This window comes from Juglans regia, chromosome 3, assembly GCF_001411555.2.
Source record: "Juglans regia cultivar Chandler chromosome 3, Walnut 2.0, whole genome shotgun sequence".
Taxonomy (NCBI): domain Eukaryota; kingdom Viridiplantae; phylum Streptophyta; class Magnoliopsida; order Fagales; family Juglandaceae; genus Juglans; species Juglans regia.
Genome location: NC_049903.1, coordinates 5517591 through 5534984, shown reverse-complemented (window position 1 = coordinate 5534984; position 17394 = coordinate 5517591). Strand labels below are relative to the sequence as shown.

At 36.4% G+C, this 17394-nt stretch overlaps 2 protein-coding genes across 2 annotated transcripts; one reads left to right on the top strand and one right to left on the bottom strand.

The window, feature by feature from the left end:
* Nucleotides 1–2153: 2153 nt before the first annotated feature.
* LOC109014440 (transcription factor bHLH162-like) lies at nucleotides 2154–3144 on the bottom strand. Its single transcript, XM_018996908.2, has 3 exons — nucleotides 2935–3144; nucleotides 2481–2822; nucleotides 2154–2347 (listed from the first exon to the last, which is right to left on the bottom strand). Exons 1-3 carry the CDS (start codon nucleotides 3055–3057, stop codon nucleotides 2255–2257), a joined length of 558 nt encoding a protein of 185 aa, XP_018852453.1. The 5' UTR covers nucleotides 3058–3144; the 3' UTR covers nucleotides 2154–2254.
* A 10868-nt stretch (nucleotides 3145–14012) lies between these two features.
* Nucleotides 14013–14987, top strand: LOC118347931 (uncharacterized mitochondrial protein AtMg00810-like). The gene is made up of 3 exons (XM_035688288.1): nucleotides 14013–14180; nucleotides 14286–14484; nucleotides 14596–14987. Exons 1-3 carry the CDS (start codon nucleotides 14013–14015, stop codon nucleotides 14985–14987), a joined length of 759 nt encoding a protein of 252 aa, XP_035544181.1.
* The last annotated feature ends 2407 nt before the right edge of the window (nucleotides 14988–17394 follow it).

The window sequence follows — 17394 nt, the reverse complement described above, 5'->3', positions numbered from 1 at the left end:
AGATATACAATGATAGTATGACAGCTTTGACATATGCCAAGGATCCGAAATACTATGACAAAACCAAACACATAGATATTCATTTTCACTACATTCGAGATGTTGTTGCATTAAGTAAGGTAATCTTACAACATATATTTACTAGCAAGATGGTAGCTAATCCTCTTACTAAGGTTACTAGTAGAAATATTTTCCAAACTCGTGTCAGGAGTTTGAGACTTCATTGGATTTGATATATGTTGTATTGAGGATACCTTAGACGTTATTGTACATTTGATACTATTAGTATCTATTACAGTGAGATTATTGTATTTATCTCATATTATTAATTAATTAATACTAAGTGAAAAGCACACATTATAAAGGTGTCACAGGCAAATATCAGTCCACTCATATGGATGATCACCTTGATGCTTAAATAGTGAGCAAGATGAGACAAATTGTTTATTTTGGCACTTGGAAAGCGAGCTAGTATATATCTTAATGCTTTTAGAGCATTTAAAATAAAATTAAAAAATGCCAACTTAGCTTGGCTATGATGAGACTTTCAAGTGTCGTATATGAAATATTTGCACAACTTCATAAAACCTAATTAAAGCGGAATGTGAGATCTTAGGCAGGCGCTAGATAAATGACTATGCTATGAAACTCAAGTTATAGTGCATTTGTGGCGACTAGACTAGATTCCTACGGCATTGGAATGTGGCAAGTCTAATTAAGTGGGAGTTCCACCGTAACATATATTTCATACTGTATGAGTTATAAACGATCAAATGAGGGAGTGATTGGATGAGTCCCTGCTCCATTACTATGTAAGCATTAATTGATCAAAAAATGATCTATTCATATGCCATTGAATCTGAAACTATGTCATGAAATGAAAACTTGATGTTGCAACTTTAACATGTTTTCTTAGGATCATGAATGATACGGTCTCGCGGAGCATGTTTAGAAAAACAGTCAAGTCTAATTGAATTGACATGAGTATCTAGGGAAGATTGTTTGGATTTTTACTTGTTATTTTATGTCTCATAACCCGAACGATTATGTCATTTTAACTCGATATAATCATGAGCATATTATATAATGTGAGGTCAAGAATTGTTTTGAGTTATAAAGTCATGAGGGATTAACGACCATTGACCTAACGAGATCAAATAATCTTAGGCATAGACAAGATATTATGAGTGATGTATTATGTTAGTATGATGGTGACTTAATATATTACTTCTACCATTTGCCTTCTCGTCTAGTCGCACGCTTCGTTTTCTGTGTGAGAGATAATTGATTGAGTTATCAAAATGAGATTGTTAATGGACATAGTACCTATTGTGAACAAGTGAGAGATGTTGGTAGTGGATACCCCATGACCCATGTTGTGTCCACATGGGTAGAAAGATTATTAATTAACTCGCCACCACTACCACCTAACTTCAGGGAAGTTAATTAACCTCCCATGAGAAACCTTTTTAAATAAGAGTTTTACATACATTAAATGAAGAAGATTGAAAAAGTGAAAGTACAAAAGAAAAACTCTCATCTCTCTCTACAATTTCTTAGAAAAACCACCTAGATCTCTTAATCTTGAAGCATGAAATTTTTTAAGAGATTCTAGTCGCCTCCTAAGCGACGTAGATGTGCAATTAACAAAGTAAGGTGGGCTGTAAGACGAATAAAGATTCGGGTCTTCTAATTTTCTTCAAAAGCCTTGAACTGAGATAATTTACAATTATGACATGATATATCATGTACAATTCGATCGATCTGCCGGCTCTAATTCTATACATGTATGGACTAATGACATAATAGTACTAATTAAGCCATATATATATATATATATTTATACACAGAAGCTAGCTGATCAAATATTGCTAGATCCATATCATCATCATCCTGCATCAGTAGCTATATATAGTACAATTAGCCAGAGAATTATAAATTATATGCACAACTAAAGTTATCTCGATCGCTAGCTATTGGCATTAATTGATGTTGATCAATTACTCTTAATTCCTATAACTGTAACTTTTAAGTATATAATTTCTTCCTATTTTTTTCATCAATTAAACCATCTCCAATATTTATAAATACAACATGGATGTTGTATTATATATATATATTTGTTGATATCAACATAACATGCATAACACTAATTGGGAACATAAGATTTATAGTTGCCAGAGAGCACTGAAATCTCATGATCGATCGATTCTTATTTCATCGATCTTATCATCATCTATATATAATACGTACTTCAAATCACATTGACATCATTGATGACAAACTTCTTTAGTCTCTCAGATATTCTTGCAGCTTCATTGCCCATCGATGCTGACTCCCCAGCAACCTACAGATCAATATATATATATGAAGCCAAAAATAGGTTTATCTTCAAATTAACAAACAAACAAACGCGAGACACGATTAATCTTTCGCAAAAGAGGGCTTGAGATCAAGGAAAAATAATAAAAACTGCCTACCTTAGCATGTATTGTGTGGAACACTGTATCTTCAACAACACTGAAACCGGCATTAATAATCTCAGCTCCTTCTTCATGAAGTACACGAACAGTCTCCTTGAACACGAAATGAAAATCCAACCCAGTTATCGCAACCACCTTTAATCCAAAACCAATTTCCTGAATCTCAATTTGTGGTAATCTTAACCCCACCGTCACTCCGCTATTTGTGCTTGCCTCTGGCCTTTCAATTCCCATTAAGCTGTCTTTCTTCTTCTTCATTTCCTCCAAGTTTTTCTGTAGCTGTTTTATATACTTTGCAGCTTCATCTAGCTGATCCGGTAGCGATGCGGCCACTTGATCCTGCGCAGCCCCATCCAAAGTTCATGATCATCATCTGTTACTGTTAGCAATAATGTATTATATGTACTTGTGTTGTGCGTGTGTGCTTGAGAGAGAGAGAGAGAGAGAGAACTCTTGAACTTTGATGGGGGACAAGCGAATTGAGCTCGGAGTAAAGGGCCTTCATATGATTTCTCCTATTTCTCTCTATGGTCTTTCGATCAGTTCTGGATGACGAACTAGGGTTGTTCTCCATCGATATGCCAAGCCTAGCTACACGAATGAGTTAAAAGCAGAAGAAACAATCAAATTCCTCTGACGTTTTGGGCATTAACTTATTGAAATCTTTTTAGCAGACTCCAAAGCCAAAGGTGAAACCAATAAATATATATAAATATATATATATATATATATATATATATATATATTATCACGTGATTAACGTGTCACTGGAATTTTTTTTTTTTTTTTTTTTAAAAAAAGGTTGCTGATTTCAGAGGGTAGTGGCCAGTGGGGATGACTAGTTTGTAGTTATGCTTGTTTTCTGCTACATGCGGATAGTAGAAGACGAATTTCGTAAAATTAAAACTAAAATTAATTAACTGTATGAATTTCGGCTATACCAACCTTTTGCATATTTATCAACAGGAGTTGTTATATTATATAATAGTACACAAAATTCAACACGCACGGTTTTCTTTTGTCAATGTTGTTAACTCCAGCATATAATTTCCTGTGAAAAATGCTGCATGTATATATATACTATATATGTATATATATTTTTTTATTTTTTAAATTCCATCAATAGCAATTAAATTCAATGGAAATTGAGTACTGACTTTGCTTAATTTCAAATTACAGTCTACCCGCTGTGAATACTAAAATTCTATATGTTGTTGGGAAAAAAAAAATAATTGCAAATTAATGAAGATCAGCATGCATCATTGCTAAAAGGCTGTCGATGTAATTAATTAATTTGTATAGGCGCATGCAATTTACTCAGAATTCATTTTTTCCAATTTTCAGAATTTAAATAGTACTCATCATGCATGATCACCATTCGGGCATTTATATATTTCTACTTATTGATCTGTACATACGCATGCATATCATGATTCCATGTGTTATGGACGTTATCTTAATCATGTATCGAATTAAGGTAAACTACTGAACTATGTAATGTTAGGTCATTCAAACCCTAGTACGTTGCAACTGCATGCTTGAATGAACAGATAAGATGCATGCATGGAAGCCAAGCAAGCTCAGATATGTTTTTTTTCTTCTTCTTAAAGCTGTTTGTTGTACATATATAGATTGTCGCATAGACCCCTCCATGCAGTTCAAATTTATGCCCTGTAAAATACCTTGCATGCACACAATTAATGGATCGATCTTCAAATACTTATATAATAAATCATTAATGAATTAATCATTCATTTTCTATCTCATAATATGGTTTGTTTTATTGTTGAAATATTCCGCGCCCTGGTAATTAGAATAATAACGTGGAAATAGCACCGACAAAGCCATGCTGTTCCTTGATCAAGCAACAAATCAAAGATGAAAGATCAGCTACAAAGGCATGCATGATTATCCATGTCGACCAGGAGGTAAAGAAAAAAAATCCCGGCGTCGACGGTCGTGTCAAACAATATTATTGCATTAAAATTGATGATATCAAACAATATTTGTTTGGCTCGACTTTGACTCTGCGCGCGCAGAGGCTGCAGCTAGCCTCGTGAAACATGCACAATTATTTAAGCAGCCGTACTATTAATGAAGCAACCGGCCAAGACATGCGAAATTATTGCGCACACTTTCGAATACAAGACAATATTATTGTCAAACGAATTTAATTGCGCTAGATATGCAGACTACAACTGATATCTTCACATTCTCAATCATCAATTTGATATTCCATCGAGCTCACATGCAAATGAAGGATTTTTCCTATTTTTCACGTGCACATTTGATTTGATCGATCGATCAATATCGGATCAATACATGCCGGAATCATTCTCATTGGAATTTCTTAGAGCATTGACATTGAATTTATCAAAATTATCTTTAAATTTTGATGAAAAATACATGATTTCTATAAATCCAAAACTTTTCTCGCCATAACTCCACATTAAATTAGCCATTGAATTCATTAAAATAATAATACAATATAATTTTTTTAATAAAAATATTTTTATTTTTTTCATATTTTATAATTATACTAATCATATATTGATTAATAATTTAATTTGATTCTTATATTATTATTACAAAACGGTTGGAGATTAAACATGAATAAAAAAGACATTTAGAGATTAAAAGTGAATAAAAAATAGATTTTATGAATGAATAATAGACCTTCAAATTTGAAGAAATCTATACATTTACTGTAACTCAAAGTTTTATATTTATCTATTTAACTAATCTAATACAGTCTTATTTTAATGAAATTCATCGAATTTTACATTTAATTAAGTTTTATCTTGAAGGACTCCTCCATAGTACCGCATCAATACTGATCCAGATCAGACTTTCATGGACTTGATTGGACCAAGTATCAGCTATTTAATTTTTGAGAAACAAGTACTGCCTCATGACTACGCCATATATGAGTGATGAGACTCATATTGCATGTACTGCTATTTTACAACGTTCATTTCCTTCTTAAATTCAAGATTTGGGTTTCCTCGAAATTGTATCGGTTTAAAACTACTAATTTTTCAGGCACTTTTTATTTAATTATTTTTAATCATGACCTCCTCCCAATTTTATTAAAAACTCTAATTTATGGTGGAAGAAAATTACCATGATAACAGCCAAGACACAAGGGATTTACAAATAGCCAATAAACCATCCCAAACCTCAAATAAAACTGCACCTATACAAAAATAGGACCCGAACCAAAACGACCCAAAAATCAGCAACACAGCTAACTGAAAATAAAATACTTATTTCTCCCGCAGATAAGCCATTTACAATTTATCCAATCTATACAAACCTCTTAAATCTTTTGTAAGCTGTCCATCCATTCGGAACACCTTATCCTCCCTCTTAGCACCACTTTGTGCCAAATAATCTGCAACATTATTAGCTTCTCTAAAACAACGATGAATAGTGAAATTAAATTTTTTCCTAAAAATCTCAGAGATACTAAACTGTACACCTTTTAGCCAAAACCCAATTTACAACTACCGAGGAGTCACATTCAATATCTACTGTTAAACACTCCATCTGCTAGCATAATATCAAACCCTCTAATATCGCCTTCAATTCAGCTTCATTATTGGAACAATAACCAAAAGATTTAGAGAAAGCAAACGCAATATTGCCCGTACTATCCCTTAAAACACCTCTCCCACCACCACTACCTGAGTTTTCCAAACTACTTCCATCTAAATTTAATTTAAATCTACCGAGGCTAGGCTTAGGCCAACGTACAACTCAAGTGTTTACTCGACATTTTTCCACAATCCGAATGTCTAAATGATTCAATATAGCGACATCTGAACTAGACAGACGATTGACCTAAGAAACCTTTTCAGCCACTATACAAACTCAATATTTAATTGAGTTCCAAACCACACCCAAACTTCAGATTTTCCTTCCATTCGGGCTACACACCGCCTCCTCGACAACCTCCAAACCACAATTATAAGAATAATACCAACCTGTGACTGCCGCGATGCTTTATTGAACCACGCTTGAATTCTTTCACGCCATCTTTGCTAGGGCATAAACGAAATGGACATTTCAGTCGAGATTTTGCACCACAAAACTTTGCATAAACGATTCAAGCACTTAATATTGATATATATCCATAATCCTTTTGGTGCATATATGGTTAATTATTAACTTATAAGTTCTGTCCACATAGCACAGTATATATATACTATATATGTACACGTACGTGGGTAGTAGTACTTGATAAGGCAGTGAGCGAGGCACAAGCCAATGCCGCAATATCAACATCGAAAGATGATATATATATGAAAAAATTTTAAGATCAGCCACTGTTTTGCTGCATCTCATTGCACACCTTACGTGTCGATTAATGATTGGATCTCCCTCTCTCAGACTCAATTCACAACAAACAACCTTGAAATTCTTTTCTTCCTCTCCCCCCTACGTCTTCCAGCTCTCCTCCTTTCTCGCTTCCCACGTCGCCCCCACCCCCACCACCTGTGTCGACATCCTCTCCCCTACCCCGCGTCACGTTGCGCATCTTCTCCCCCACCCCCGCATTCCCCATTCTCTCCCCCCACCCATCTTGTATTGCCCGTTCTCCCAAGATCTGAAAGGGGTGGTCACGGGGAGGCTACGGTGGAGCTGGTGGTGCCGTCAACTGTCAAGCGGTACAGTGGTCAGGTGGTGCAGATCTAGCCGTGAGGGAGAAAGGACCCATGAGGGAGAGGGCATGTGAGGGAGAGAGGAAGGTCGGCGTGGGCTAGGGAAGGAGGGTATGGCTGAGGGGTGGAGGTCCGGCTTGCTCGTGGGAGGCGACGCGCGGCTGTAGGTGGCACATCTGAGCCGCAATGTGGGGAAAGTGTGTAGAGAGAGAGGGCGTGCGTGCGAGGGAAGAAGGAGGAGCTACGGGCCTCGGGCTGGGGGAGGAGGAAGGGCTCGGTGGTGGTGTTCGGTGGCTGCAGTGGGGGGCCCAGTTGACGACTGCGGCTAATCTGGGCTACAACGGGGACATGAGTGAGAAGAGAGAAACGAGAATGAGAAGGAGAAGGGCTGCGAGGACCGGCTTTAAAAACATAACCACGTAGGGTGTGCAATGTGTGCACCATTACAATGGCTGCTCCCAAGAAGAACTATATATTTATATATATGCATGTGTTCTATTGCCTGCCAACTGGTCTAACTTACTTTGTATGAAACACAACCTTAGAATGGTTTTGGTTGTCGTTGACAAGTGTATATATATATATAATATATATATATATATATATGCAGTTCTTCTAGGGGCAACCGAGGGTGGGGAACCCTCGCAACATCGACTGGCCACATCAGTTGATATTAAAAAAAGGCTCACAAACGCACCATTTCTCTGTCTCCTATTTTTTTCTAGGAGAAGAAAATAAAAAATTGAAAATGAGGAAAGCTGAAATTAGAGAGAGAGAGAGAAAAAACAAACGAAGATTGAGAAGAGCGAGAGGCTAAAAAGGTAAAGGATTCTGGGAGCGACCCATTGTTTTGGAGGTTTTGACTTGGTTTGAACATGGTGGTGGCTTAGTTTTGTTTCTTAATGATGATTTGATGAAGATTAATAATGATGATTAGTGGGTTTTGGGTGTGATTCAGTGGGTTTAGATTTTCTTCATCTTGAATGGGGTTCAGTTTTAATTTTTTGCTTCAGTATTCAAAGCTAAGATTTTGGTCGGTTTTTGTTTAGGAATTAGTATATTACAATGAGTCTGCTTGAGGTAGTATAGGTTAATTTTTATTGGTTTGGGGATTGCCTTCTCCTTTCTTGAGCCCAAGTTGTAGGTAATTTTCTTGTTTTACTGAAGAAGTTCAATAATTTTCTTGTTGCCTTTAACCTATAAGTACACGGACGTCTCTCCCGAAGAACAAAAGAAGACATCGTCTCAGCTTCCTCGTTTGATTTTGTTTTTTGGCATCTTGGTTTTGGGTCAAATCCTTGTCTCATTTATGCTCTTAGGTAGTACACAGTGACCCATTTGCAGCCCCCAACAAGAGCCACTTGTGCAGGAGTCTTCCCCAGTTTTTCTGCAACCCAAAGGAGAATTGGGTTTTTAAGGACCTCATTTTTATAATCTCCATAGCGGGGGAACCCAATGGTAAATAACCTTAAAATGAGAAAAAAAGTTAATAATTGAGTAACCAGAGAACAAAGCCTCCAGCTTCTTTGTAGAGAAATATCTTACTCCAATGGCTCAAGCCTTGCCAGAATCATATAGCGCCTCCATTGCTTTCCATGTGCTTGGTATGTCTAGCCGTGTAAGGTTTTTAAACTTAATGGAGTAATTGAGAACAGATGAAGGTACGGGATTAGTGGAGGAGAGTGGGGATCGGATGGAGAAGACAAAGAGCAAACTTCTGTCTTCGCGAGAATGGGCTTCATGGGGATGGAGAAGTATTTTACGACGTCGTTTCTATTTTGCCATGTCGGATGCAATGCCGCAGGGGTTCTCCAGGTTGGTTGCAAATAGTATTTTTCATTTATATATATATACACTATATATAGTATTTTTATATATATCGTATATATATTCTGTCTTCAGTCCACATAGCACAGTATATATATACTATATATGTACACGTACGTGGGTTGCATGTGTTCTGTTGCCTACCAACTGGTCTAACTTACTTTGTTATATGGATCACAACCTTAGAATGGTTCTGGTTGTCGTTGACAGGTATATATGTGCAGAAAACTTCAAGAGCACTGCATCAAAAACATAGATAATAAAAAGAGAGCGAGGCTAGCTCTCTACATGAGACAATAATCTCATCCTTGAGAGGAGGAACTAGATGGGCCATCTCACTTTAGAATTTGAGACACATCCTCTTGCTTCTAAATTAAAACAACCTGAATGCTAGCTTTTCCAGCTTGTGGCCGGCTCTTCTTTCTTTTTTTTTTAAGTTGAAAAGTTACAAGATACATGATTATTTCAAAGAATTGGGATCAGCAGCACAATTCCACTAGATATAAGATAATTGGTCTTCTAATTGGGTTGCCATGTTGTAAACATTAATGATCATCGCATGTCTCATGCCTTTCGGCAATTCCTTGGAAGCTTGTCTCAAGTCTTCACAGATCACTTTCAGGAACCGACTTTAACGGTCGAATATAGTTGATACAACAACTTTTAATTAAGGTCAAGATGATGGCCGACCACGAGAGACCTCTTCCTCCTTCCTAATGAAATACCCTTTATTTGTTTATTTTATTTTATTATACACGTCCGATACTAGCTAGTCCAATCACGACCATATAAGTTTTAGATCAACAGCAATAAAATAGTTTATTTTTGCTCTGATATTAATCTCGTACTAACCTTATAAACCTTGTTTTTCTTTTTGGGTCCAAATAAGAAATAAAATACCTTTTCATTCCAATTAGAAAAATAAAAAGTGACAATATTCCAACACATTCTCACAGATAATTGTCAGGCGGATTAATTGTTTTTTGTATTGTTTTTTTTTTTATTCGAAAGCATAATGGTGATCACTTACGTACGTGGCAACATATGTGCCATATTGAGTTCGGGAACTTTTTTTTTTGGATTTAATTTATCTGTTCTTGTTTGGTGATTAAGCAAAGCGCGGTGCTATTTTTACCGTTGAAAGCTCTCGTTGGGGTTGCCGTTGGTGGTTTTAAAATGAGTTTTTTTTTTTTTTTTTATATATACTTTTTTACATGTATTTTTTTAACATATTTAAATATAATTAAAAAAATTATAATATTATTGAAAAATACTTACTTAATCATTAAATAAAAAAAATAAAAATAAAAAACTTACAGAGATAAAAATTAGCGGTAAAAACTAACGTTCCTTAAGCAAAAGCACGATCGGGCCCTCATCTCTTTGCTCTAAAAGTTGATTGGATTAGGGTAGTCATTAGTCAACTCCAATACCAATAAAAGGACCTCAAGACAAATTAGCTCAATTACTCAAAATTCGATGTCCCTATTAAGTTGTCAAGATCATTTGGTAGGTACTTGGGCAATTTCTTATAATTGACTACAAAAAGTAGAAAACAACAATCGTCTAAACTTTCAAAAAGAGCATAAAGAAATCAAGATGCCCAATTCAGCTCCATCACATAGCCCCTACAGCCTCAACACGCTATAGCAAAAGCCAAAACTTCATGACAGCAGCAAAGGAATTGGCAAGGACGTGTGTGAAGAATCTTCTATATATACAACTCGGCAACTCCACCTGATCAGCACTGTTAGTTAGGATTTTGTTTCTTCCTTTCCCTTCTACAAAGTGTATACGTGCATACCTTTCATAGAATTGTACAGAGTAGATGTAGGTTTGTTACCCTTTCCTTTATTTCATTAGTTGTGTGATTTTTTGGTTAATTGCATATAAGTCACGCAGCTGTGTACAGAATTTGGTGAATGAAAATAGTATCTTCAAATCATTCATCTTTCTCTCCTTTTATTTTTTTAACATGGTATCAGAGCGGGTTCTGCGACTTGTGAAACAATCCTTCTTTGTTTCCCTTTCAGACTTTTCATCATACACCTTCTCTACTTCAGCTTCAGCTTCTTCTTCTTCTTCTTCTTCTTTTTTTTCTTTTTTCTTTTTTCCTCTTCAATTACTTTCATACCAATGTCAAACAAAAGTTCTTCTAATGCTGCCACTACAACCATCTCACCCTCAAAGGACCCAAAGAGCCCCTTCTACCTTCACCACAATGACAACATCAACACTGTGGTTGTCACCCCTCCTCTCACTAGTCCAAACTACTTGTCCTGGCATCGGTCTTTCACCTTGGCCATTTCTGTTAAGAATAAGCTTGGGTTTCTGGATGGTAGTATATCAACACCAGATTTGATAGATTCTCTCTACATTCCCTGATTGTGATGCAACAATCTTATATTCTCATGGTTGCTCAACTCTATATCAAAAGAAATAGCCTCCAACATTCTTTACATAAGTTCAGCAAAGGATGTGTGGGAGAAATTGAAGACCCAGTTTGTTTAGCATGATAATGTGAGGATTTACCATCTTCAACAGCAACTCAATACAATCATGCAAGGCAATCAAACAATAAGTGAGTATTTTACTCAACTTAATGGAATTTGGAAAGAATTACATAACCTGGCCACCTTTGGGAGAAGTGTTATAGACTGATAGGCTTTCCCCCTAACTTCAAATTTGCTAAGTCTAAGCCAGGTTACTGTGGTGGAAATGTTTTTTTTTCCTACACTCTGCAAATCAGGTCAACTCTCAAGGCTAAGAAAAATGGATGCTAAAGAATACGCAATTGGTTCGCACTCAACCTCAAATTTAGCAGCTCATGGCTTTCATCAATGGCCAGATGTCACATCTGAATCAAAAGGACACATCTCCTGCCCAAGTCACCAATCAGTCTCAAACATCAACCACTAAAAATAGTTCTTCCACTACATCCTACTCGAAAATGGCTGGTATTGTTCCTTCTTCTTCTGTTTTCTCTACTTCTCATCAGCATGATTTTCTATCACTCATGCACAAAAAGTCACAAAATGCTATACTGATATCCCTTGGATAGTTGACACTAGTGCTACAGACCATATGGTCTATTCCACCTCCTTCCCTAGTTTCATTATTTGCACAACCAAATCACAAGTTCAATTAACCAATGGTTCTCGTGCTGATGTTACACACATTGCACGATTCAACTCTCAAAAACCATTACTCTTACTAGTATTCTCTGCGTGCCTTCTTTCTCCTTTAATCTTCTTTCGATTAGTAAGCTCACTCGTGAATCCTCTTTTTACCTTGTCTTCTTGAATGATTTTTACTTCATACAGGTCCTATCTTCATGGATAACAATTGGACTTGCTAAAGTTCATCATGGCCTTTACTTCCTTCTCACAAGTTCTCAAGAAGACAAAGCTGTCAGCCAATCCACTCTTGTCAATTTCAAAGATACCTCCATTTCCTCCAATCCTCGAATCTGCAATGCCGTGACACAACAGGATTTCAAGCTTTGGCATCTTAGATTAGGACATCTATCATATCAGCGTTTAAAGTTAATTCAATCTATTTCTTTAGATGTTAATTCTAATCTTCCCTAAAATTATATTGTTTGTCACTTAGCAAAACAAAAACGAATTCATTTTCAATTGAGCACATCTTGTACCTCTTATAACTTTGATTTAATCTATTGTGATATTTGGGGACGTTACTCTTAACCATCTATGCAAGGACAACATTATTTTCTCACTATTGTTGATGACCAAAGTCGAGTTACCTAGGTTTACCTTATGAAATTTAAATCTGAGTTCAGACAACTTTTGTAGAATTTCATCCTCATGGTACAAACTCAGTTCAACTCCAAAATAAAAAAAATCAGAATTGATAATGGCCTAGAATTCCATATGCCTAACTTTTACAATTCTCATGGAATTCAACATCAAAAAATGTGTGTTTACACACCCCCAACAAAATGGGATTGTGGAAAGGAAGCATCAGCACCTCATTAATGTTGCTAGAGCACTCCTTTTTTAGGCCTCTCTCCCACTCAAATTCTGGGGAGATGTCATTTTAACTGCAACTCATCCTATAAATCGAACACCAACACCTATTTTGACTCCATATGAAGTTCTCTTCTCCTCACCACCTTCCTACACTCATTTAAAGGTCTTTAGATGTCTATGTTATGTTTCTACTCTAAAACACAATAGAACTAAACTTGATCCTAGGGCTGCTAGGTGCATCTTTATTGGTTATCTTGCTAGCACCAAAGGGTATAAAGTCCATAATTTGGATACCAACACCACCATCATTTTTAGAGTTGTTGTCTTCATTGAGCCGAGTTTTCCTTTCAAAATGTCTTTTGCCAATCACTCACATTCTCCTCACTCTGATTTAGTCATTCCACCAGCTTTACTCGATTTCACTACTCCTCTTGTTTTAGCTGACTTGTTCTCTTCAGCTGATCTTTCCTCTTCTTCACCAACTCCTCTCACAAATTCTGATCACTCCACGTCTCAGGAACTATCTCCTGCTTCCTCTGGTTCTTCACCCATTAATTATAAACCTGAACAAGCTTCCCCTGTTGTCCCTGTCCAAGATAGCAGTCCACTCCATCTCAGAAGATCAGAACGTGAAAGACATATTCCTTCCTACCTCCAGGACTATCATTGCTCTCTTGCCTCTCAAACCTTTAGTCCCGGTCCTTATTCTACTTCTTACCCCCTTCAGAACCACATTTCATATGATCATCTATCCTTATATCACAAAGCATATAATTTGTCTCTCTCCCTCACACATGAACCCAAGTCTTATGAAGAAGTTGTGGTTTCTGGTCCATGGAGGGATGCCATGAAATCTGAAAATGAGGCTCTTGAGGCCAATGGTACTTGGTCTATTACTCCTTTGCCTCCTGGAAAGCAAGTTGTGGGTTGCAAATATGTGTATAAAGTTAAGTTGAAATCTGATGGCACCCTTAACAAAAATAAAGCTCGAGTGGTAGCCAAGGGAAGGTTTTGACTACCAGGAGACTTTTAGTCTAGTGGCCAAGATGACAACAATTAGGCTTTTCCTTGCTTCGGTAGCAATCAACAATTGTCATCTAGCCCAACTTGATGTACACAATGTTTTTCTTCATGGTAATCTGGATGAGGAGATTTATATGGATTTACCACCAGGTTATATGGTTCCGGGGGAGTTTCCTACAAGGGAAAGGTTGGTTTGTAGATTATACAAGTCTCTCTATGGCTTGAAACAAGCATATAGGCAATGGAATTTGAAATTTACTGCTTCTTGACTGTCTACTTGTTTTCTTCAATCAAAGTCTAATTATTCAATGTTTACTAAGACTGATCAGCAAGGTTTCATAGCTCTCTTTGTTTATGTGGATGATATAATTGTGGGAAGTAGCAATTTGAATGCCATTGTATTTGTTAAGCAGTTTCTGCACACTCAATTCAAGAATAAGAATCTAGGGCTTTTGAAATTTTTCTTGGGAGTAGAGGTTGCAAGAAACGCAGCTGGTCTCCATATATGCCAGAGAAAATAAACTGGGTTACTTGGTTGCAAGCCCATCAATACCCCGATTGAGTCAAATCATAGATTATCACACTCTTCTACTTATGTGCTAACAGATATTACTTCTTATCGAAGATTGATTGGCAGACTCATTTATTTGACCATCACAAGGCTAGACATCACCTATGCTGACAGTGTACTTAGCCAATTCATAGATAAACCAGCTCTGATTCATCTCTTTTATGCTCACAGAGTTATGAGGTATTTGAAAGGCTCAATTGGTCAGGGACTCTTCTTCTCTTCCAATTATTCTTTACATCTTAAGGCATATAGCGATTCAGATTGGGCAGCATGCCCTGAAACTAGAAGATCTATTACTCGGTTATGTATTTTTCTTGGAGATTCATTGGTGAGCTGGAAATCCATGAAACAACCAATTGTATCTCGATCATCTGCTGAAGCAGAATATCGACCCTTAGCTTTTACATGCTACAAAATAGTTGACTAAGAATCCCATTTTTCACGAGAGAACAAAGCATATAGAGCTAGATTGCCACTTTTTTTGAGAAAAAGTGGCAGCTGGGATGGTTGTTCCCACTACAACAAATATTGGTTTTTCCCGGGAGTGGCTCTCGTGGGAAAAAGTTTATCATTAGTGGGAAAAAAAATTTTTCCCACCAATTTGTTCTGTGGGAGACTCGTGGAATATAATGGGTGGAGAAAAACTCTTTTTCCACCAAACCATAAGTTCATGGGAAAAACATTATTTTTCCCATGAACTATCGTGGTGGTTAAAACCTTTTTTTTTTCGTGGCAAATAAGGTCTCATTGGTGTAATGTGGTGGACAATAACACAATTTTCCATGAGATGAGGTTGTGGCAAAAAGTGTTTACCCATGACATATTTTCGTGAAAAAAATTGTCTTTAGTATTTTCGATAAAATACTTTTCTGGCAACACATGCTTGCAAACTTGAGCACAAGAACCTGAAGCGAAATTATTTAGAAATAAGAGGTGAAAAAACAAATCACTTGATTACTCCCAGACTAAATAAATCTGAAAAGCATAAATCTTTAGAGTCAAGTGCTTCAGCTTAACAATTCCTAGTTTTTTTCACCTGTTCTTATAGGATAGAGTAGATTAAAGTGACAAAAATTATCTGCTCTGATAACTTATGATAACATAAGCATTTAAGAACTTTATGTAATTAATAAACTAATGCCTCTGCTCCTCCACAGACTAGAGCATAATTAAAGTGACAAAAATTATCTGCTTTGATAACTTATGATAACATAAGCATTTAAGAACTTTATGTAATTAATAAACTAATGCCTCTGCTCCTCTACAGACTAGAGCAGATTCCATGACCACTACCCCGACTCCTGTCCCTTCCTCCATCCTCATAATTAGCCAACACAAAACTATTCCCTGAAATAAAATGTAACATCCATTTCGGAAGGGGAAAAGATTACTGTGCAGTTAATAGTCCTTAAGATTTCAGAAAAGCGGCTCGAGGAACAATAACACATCAAGAAGTAGAATATAGAATTACATGTGGCTTATATATAATTTGAATGCATGGATAACACATTCTAGAGCCATTAGTTTTCGGAAGGGGAAAAAAAAAACTATTCTATTCTTGTCCATTGCTATCTATTTGCAACAATTCTCTTTCTTTTTGTATTTCAGTTTTCTTAACAAGTCATTTGAAACAATAATCTCGAAACTAGCACACACAAAATCCATCAGCACTGGTACCTGAGAACACCATAAATATCTGCAACTAATTAGAACTTCAAAAACAAAAAGTAGAGAAAATTCTGCTAAAAACTGTTCCAGCTAAAGCTCATCATTTAACATAGTTTCTTTCACTTTCAGCCCATTAATCCCAAAAATGCAAGTGAAAGAAGTCTGACTTCCCATCAAAATTAGTACCTACTACTAATCAAAAAACATTTAGTACCTACTCACGTTCTGACTCATGAGTTGAAAGTGCCTAATGCTACACCAACCAAACTATAGTACAATTTACAAAACTTGCAAAGCAACTAACGCTTCCAATCCTACCAATGCAATCCATGTGTAACCATCACACAACAATTTGAAAACATCAGTAACCAAGTACTAAGAGAAAATATCAGAGTCTCCTAGATGAAAAGCAAACTTTGCATCCTATTCCAAAAAGCAATACACAAAATCATTCCATGACCCCGTATTGAGTACAAAATCCATTGACCAGAGCTCTTTAGTTCAAACTTGTATTGAGCCTTTTCTGTCATTCAAAAATAGGATTTATCCATGGCTACAATTCCAGTCTGAACCCAAATTATGACACTTTGAAAAAGCACCTATGCCAGTAACCTTGCACATTGAACAAAACACATACAAAGGTAACACAATGCAGATAACGAGACAGTGTCATGCCAAACAATAAAGTGTAGCATGCAATGAAACTCAGAATCCATCAGCACAAGTACAGTTGCTGTAAATAAACCCTGCGTGCATAAGGTATTATCCAAAGAAGGACAAGTTCTGTCTAGATTATGTTGATAAGAAAATTACCAACACTGATGGGGAGAAAAAGCCAGAGCATGCTTCAAGTATTATATAACTCCTAAATATCATGTACATCCTTCCAATGATGCTTCAAATCTTTCCTGCCCAAGACAAAGGAAAAGTCTTGCATTATGGTCTTTTGACAATGAAAGAGGTAGGTAACCTTTTATGTCAAATTAATTTTAACCAAAGCAACTTACCTCGAACATGTCATGCTTTCTAGTTTACCAAAGAGTGGATACTGTAAATATAGGTTTGAAGTTGAGTCTCTGTCTGTCACTGTTAAGCTAAAGAGTGGCTACTGTAAATCCCTTCCAAATCATTTCACATTTCCCAGGAGTATCATTCATGTTTCCTAG

Excerpts from the sequence above, each read along its gene's own strand:
- LOC109014440 (XM_018996908.2), bottom strand. The coding sequence starts at position 3,057 with ATGGAGAACAACCCTAGTTCGTCATCCAGAACTGATCGAAAGACCATA. Across the intron at positions 2,823-2,934 it reads TCCCCCATCAAAGTTCAAGA|GATCAAGTGGCCGCATCGCT; the intron begins GTTCTCTCTCTC and ends GGGGCTGCGCAG. Across the intron at positions 2,348-2,480 it reads TCCACACAATACATGCTAAG|GTTGCTGGGGAGTCAGCATC; the intron begins GTAGGCAGTTTT and ends ATTGATCTGTAG.
- LOC118347931 (XM_035688288.1), top strand. The coding sequence starts at position 14,013 with ATGACAACAATTAGGCTTTTCCTTGCTTCGGTAGCAATCAACAATTGT. Across the intron at positions 14,181-14,285 it reads TTCCTACAAGGGAAAGGTTG|TCTAATTATTCAATGTTTAC; the intron begins GTTTGTAGATTA and ends CTTCAATCAAAG. Across the intron at positions 14,485-14,595 it reads GGTTGCAAGAAACGCAGCTG|ATATTACTTCTTATCGAAGA; the intron begins GTCTCCATATAT and ends ATGTGCTAACAG.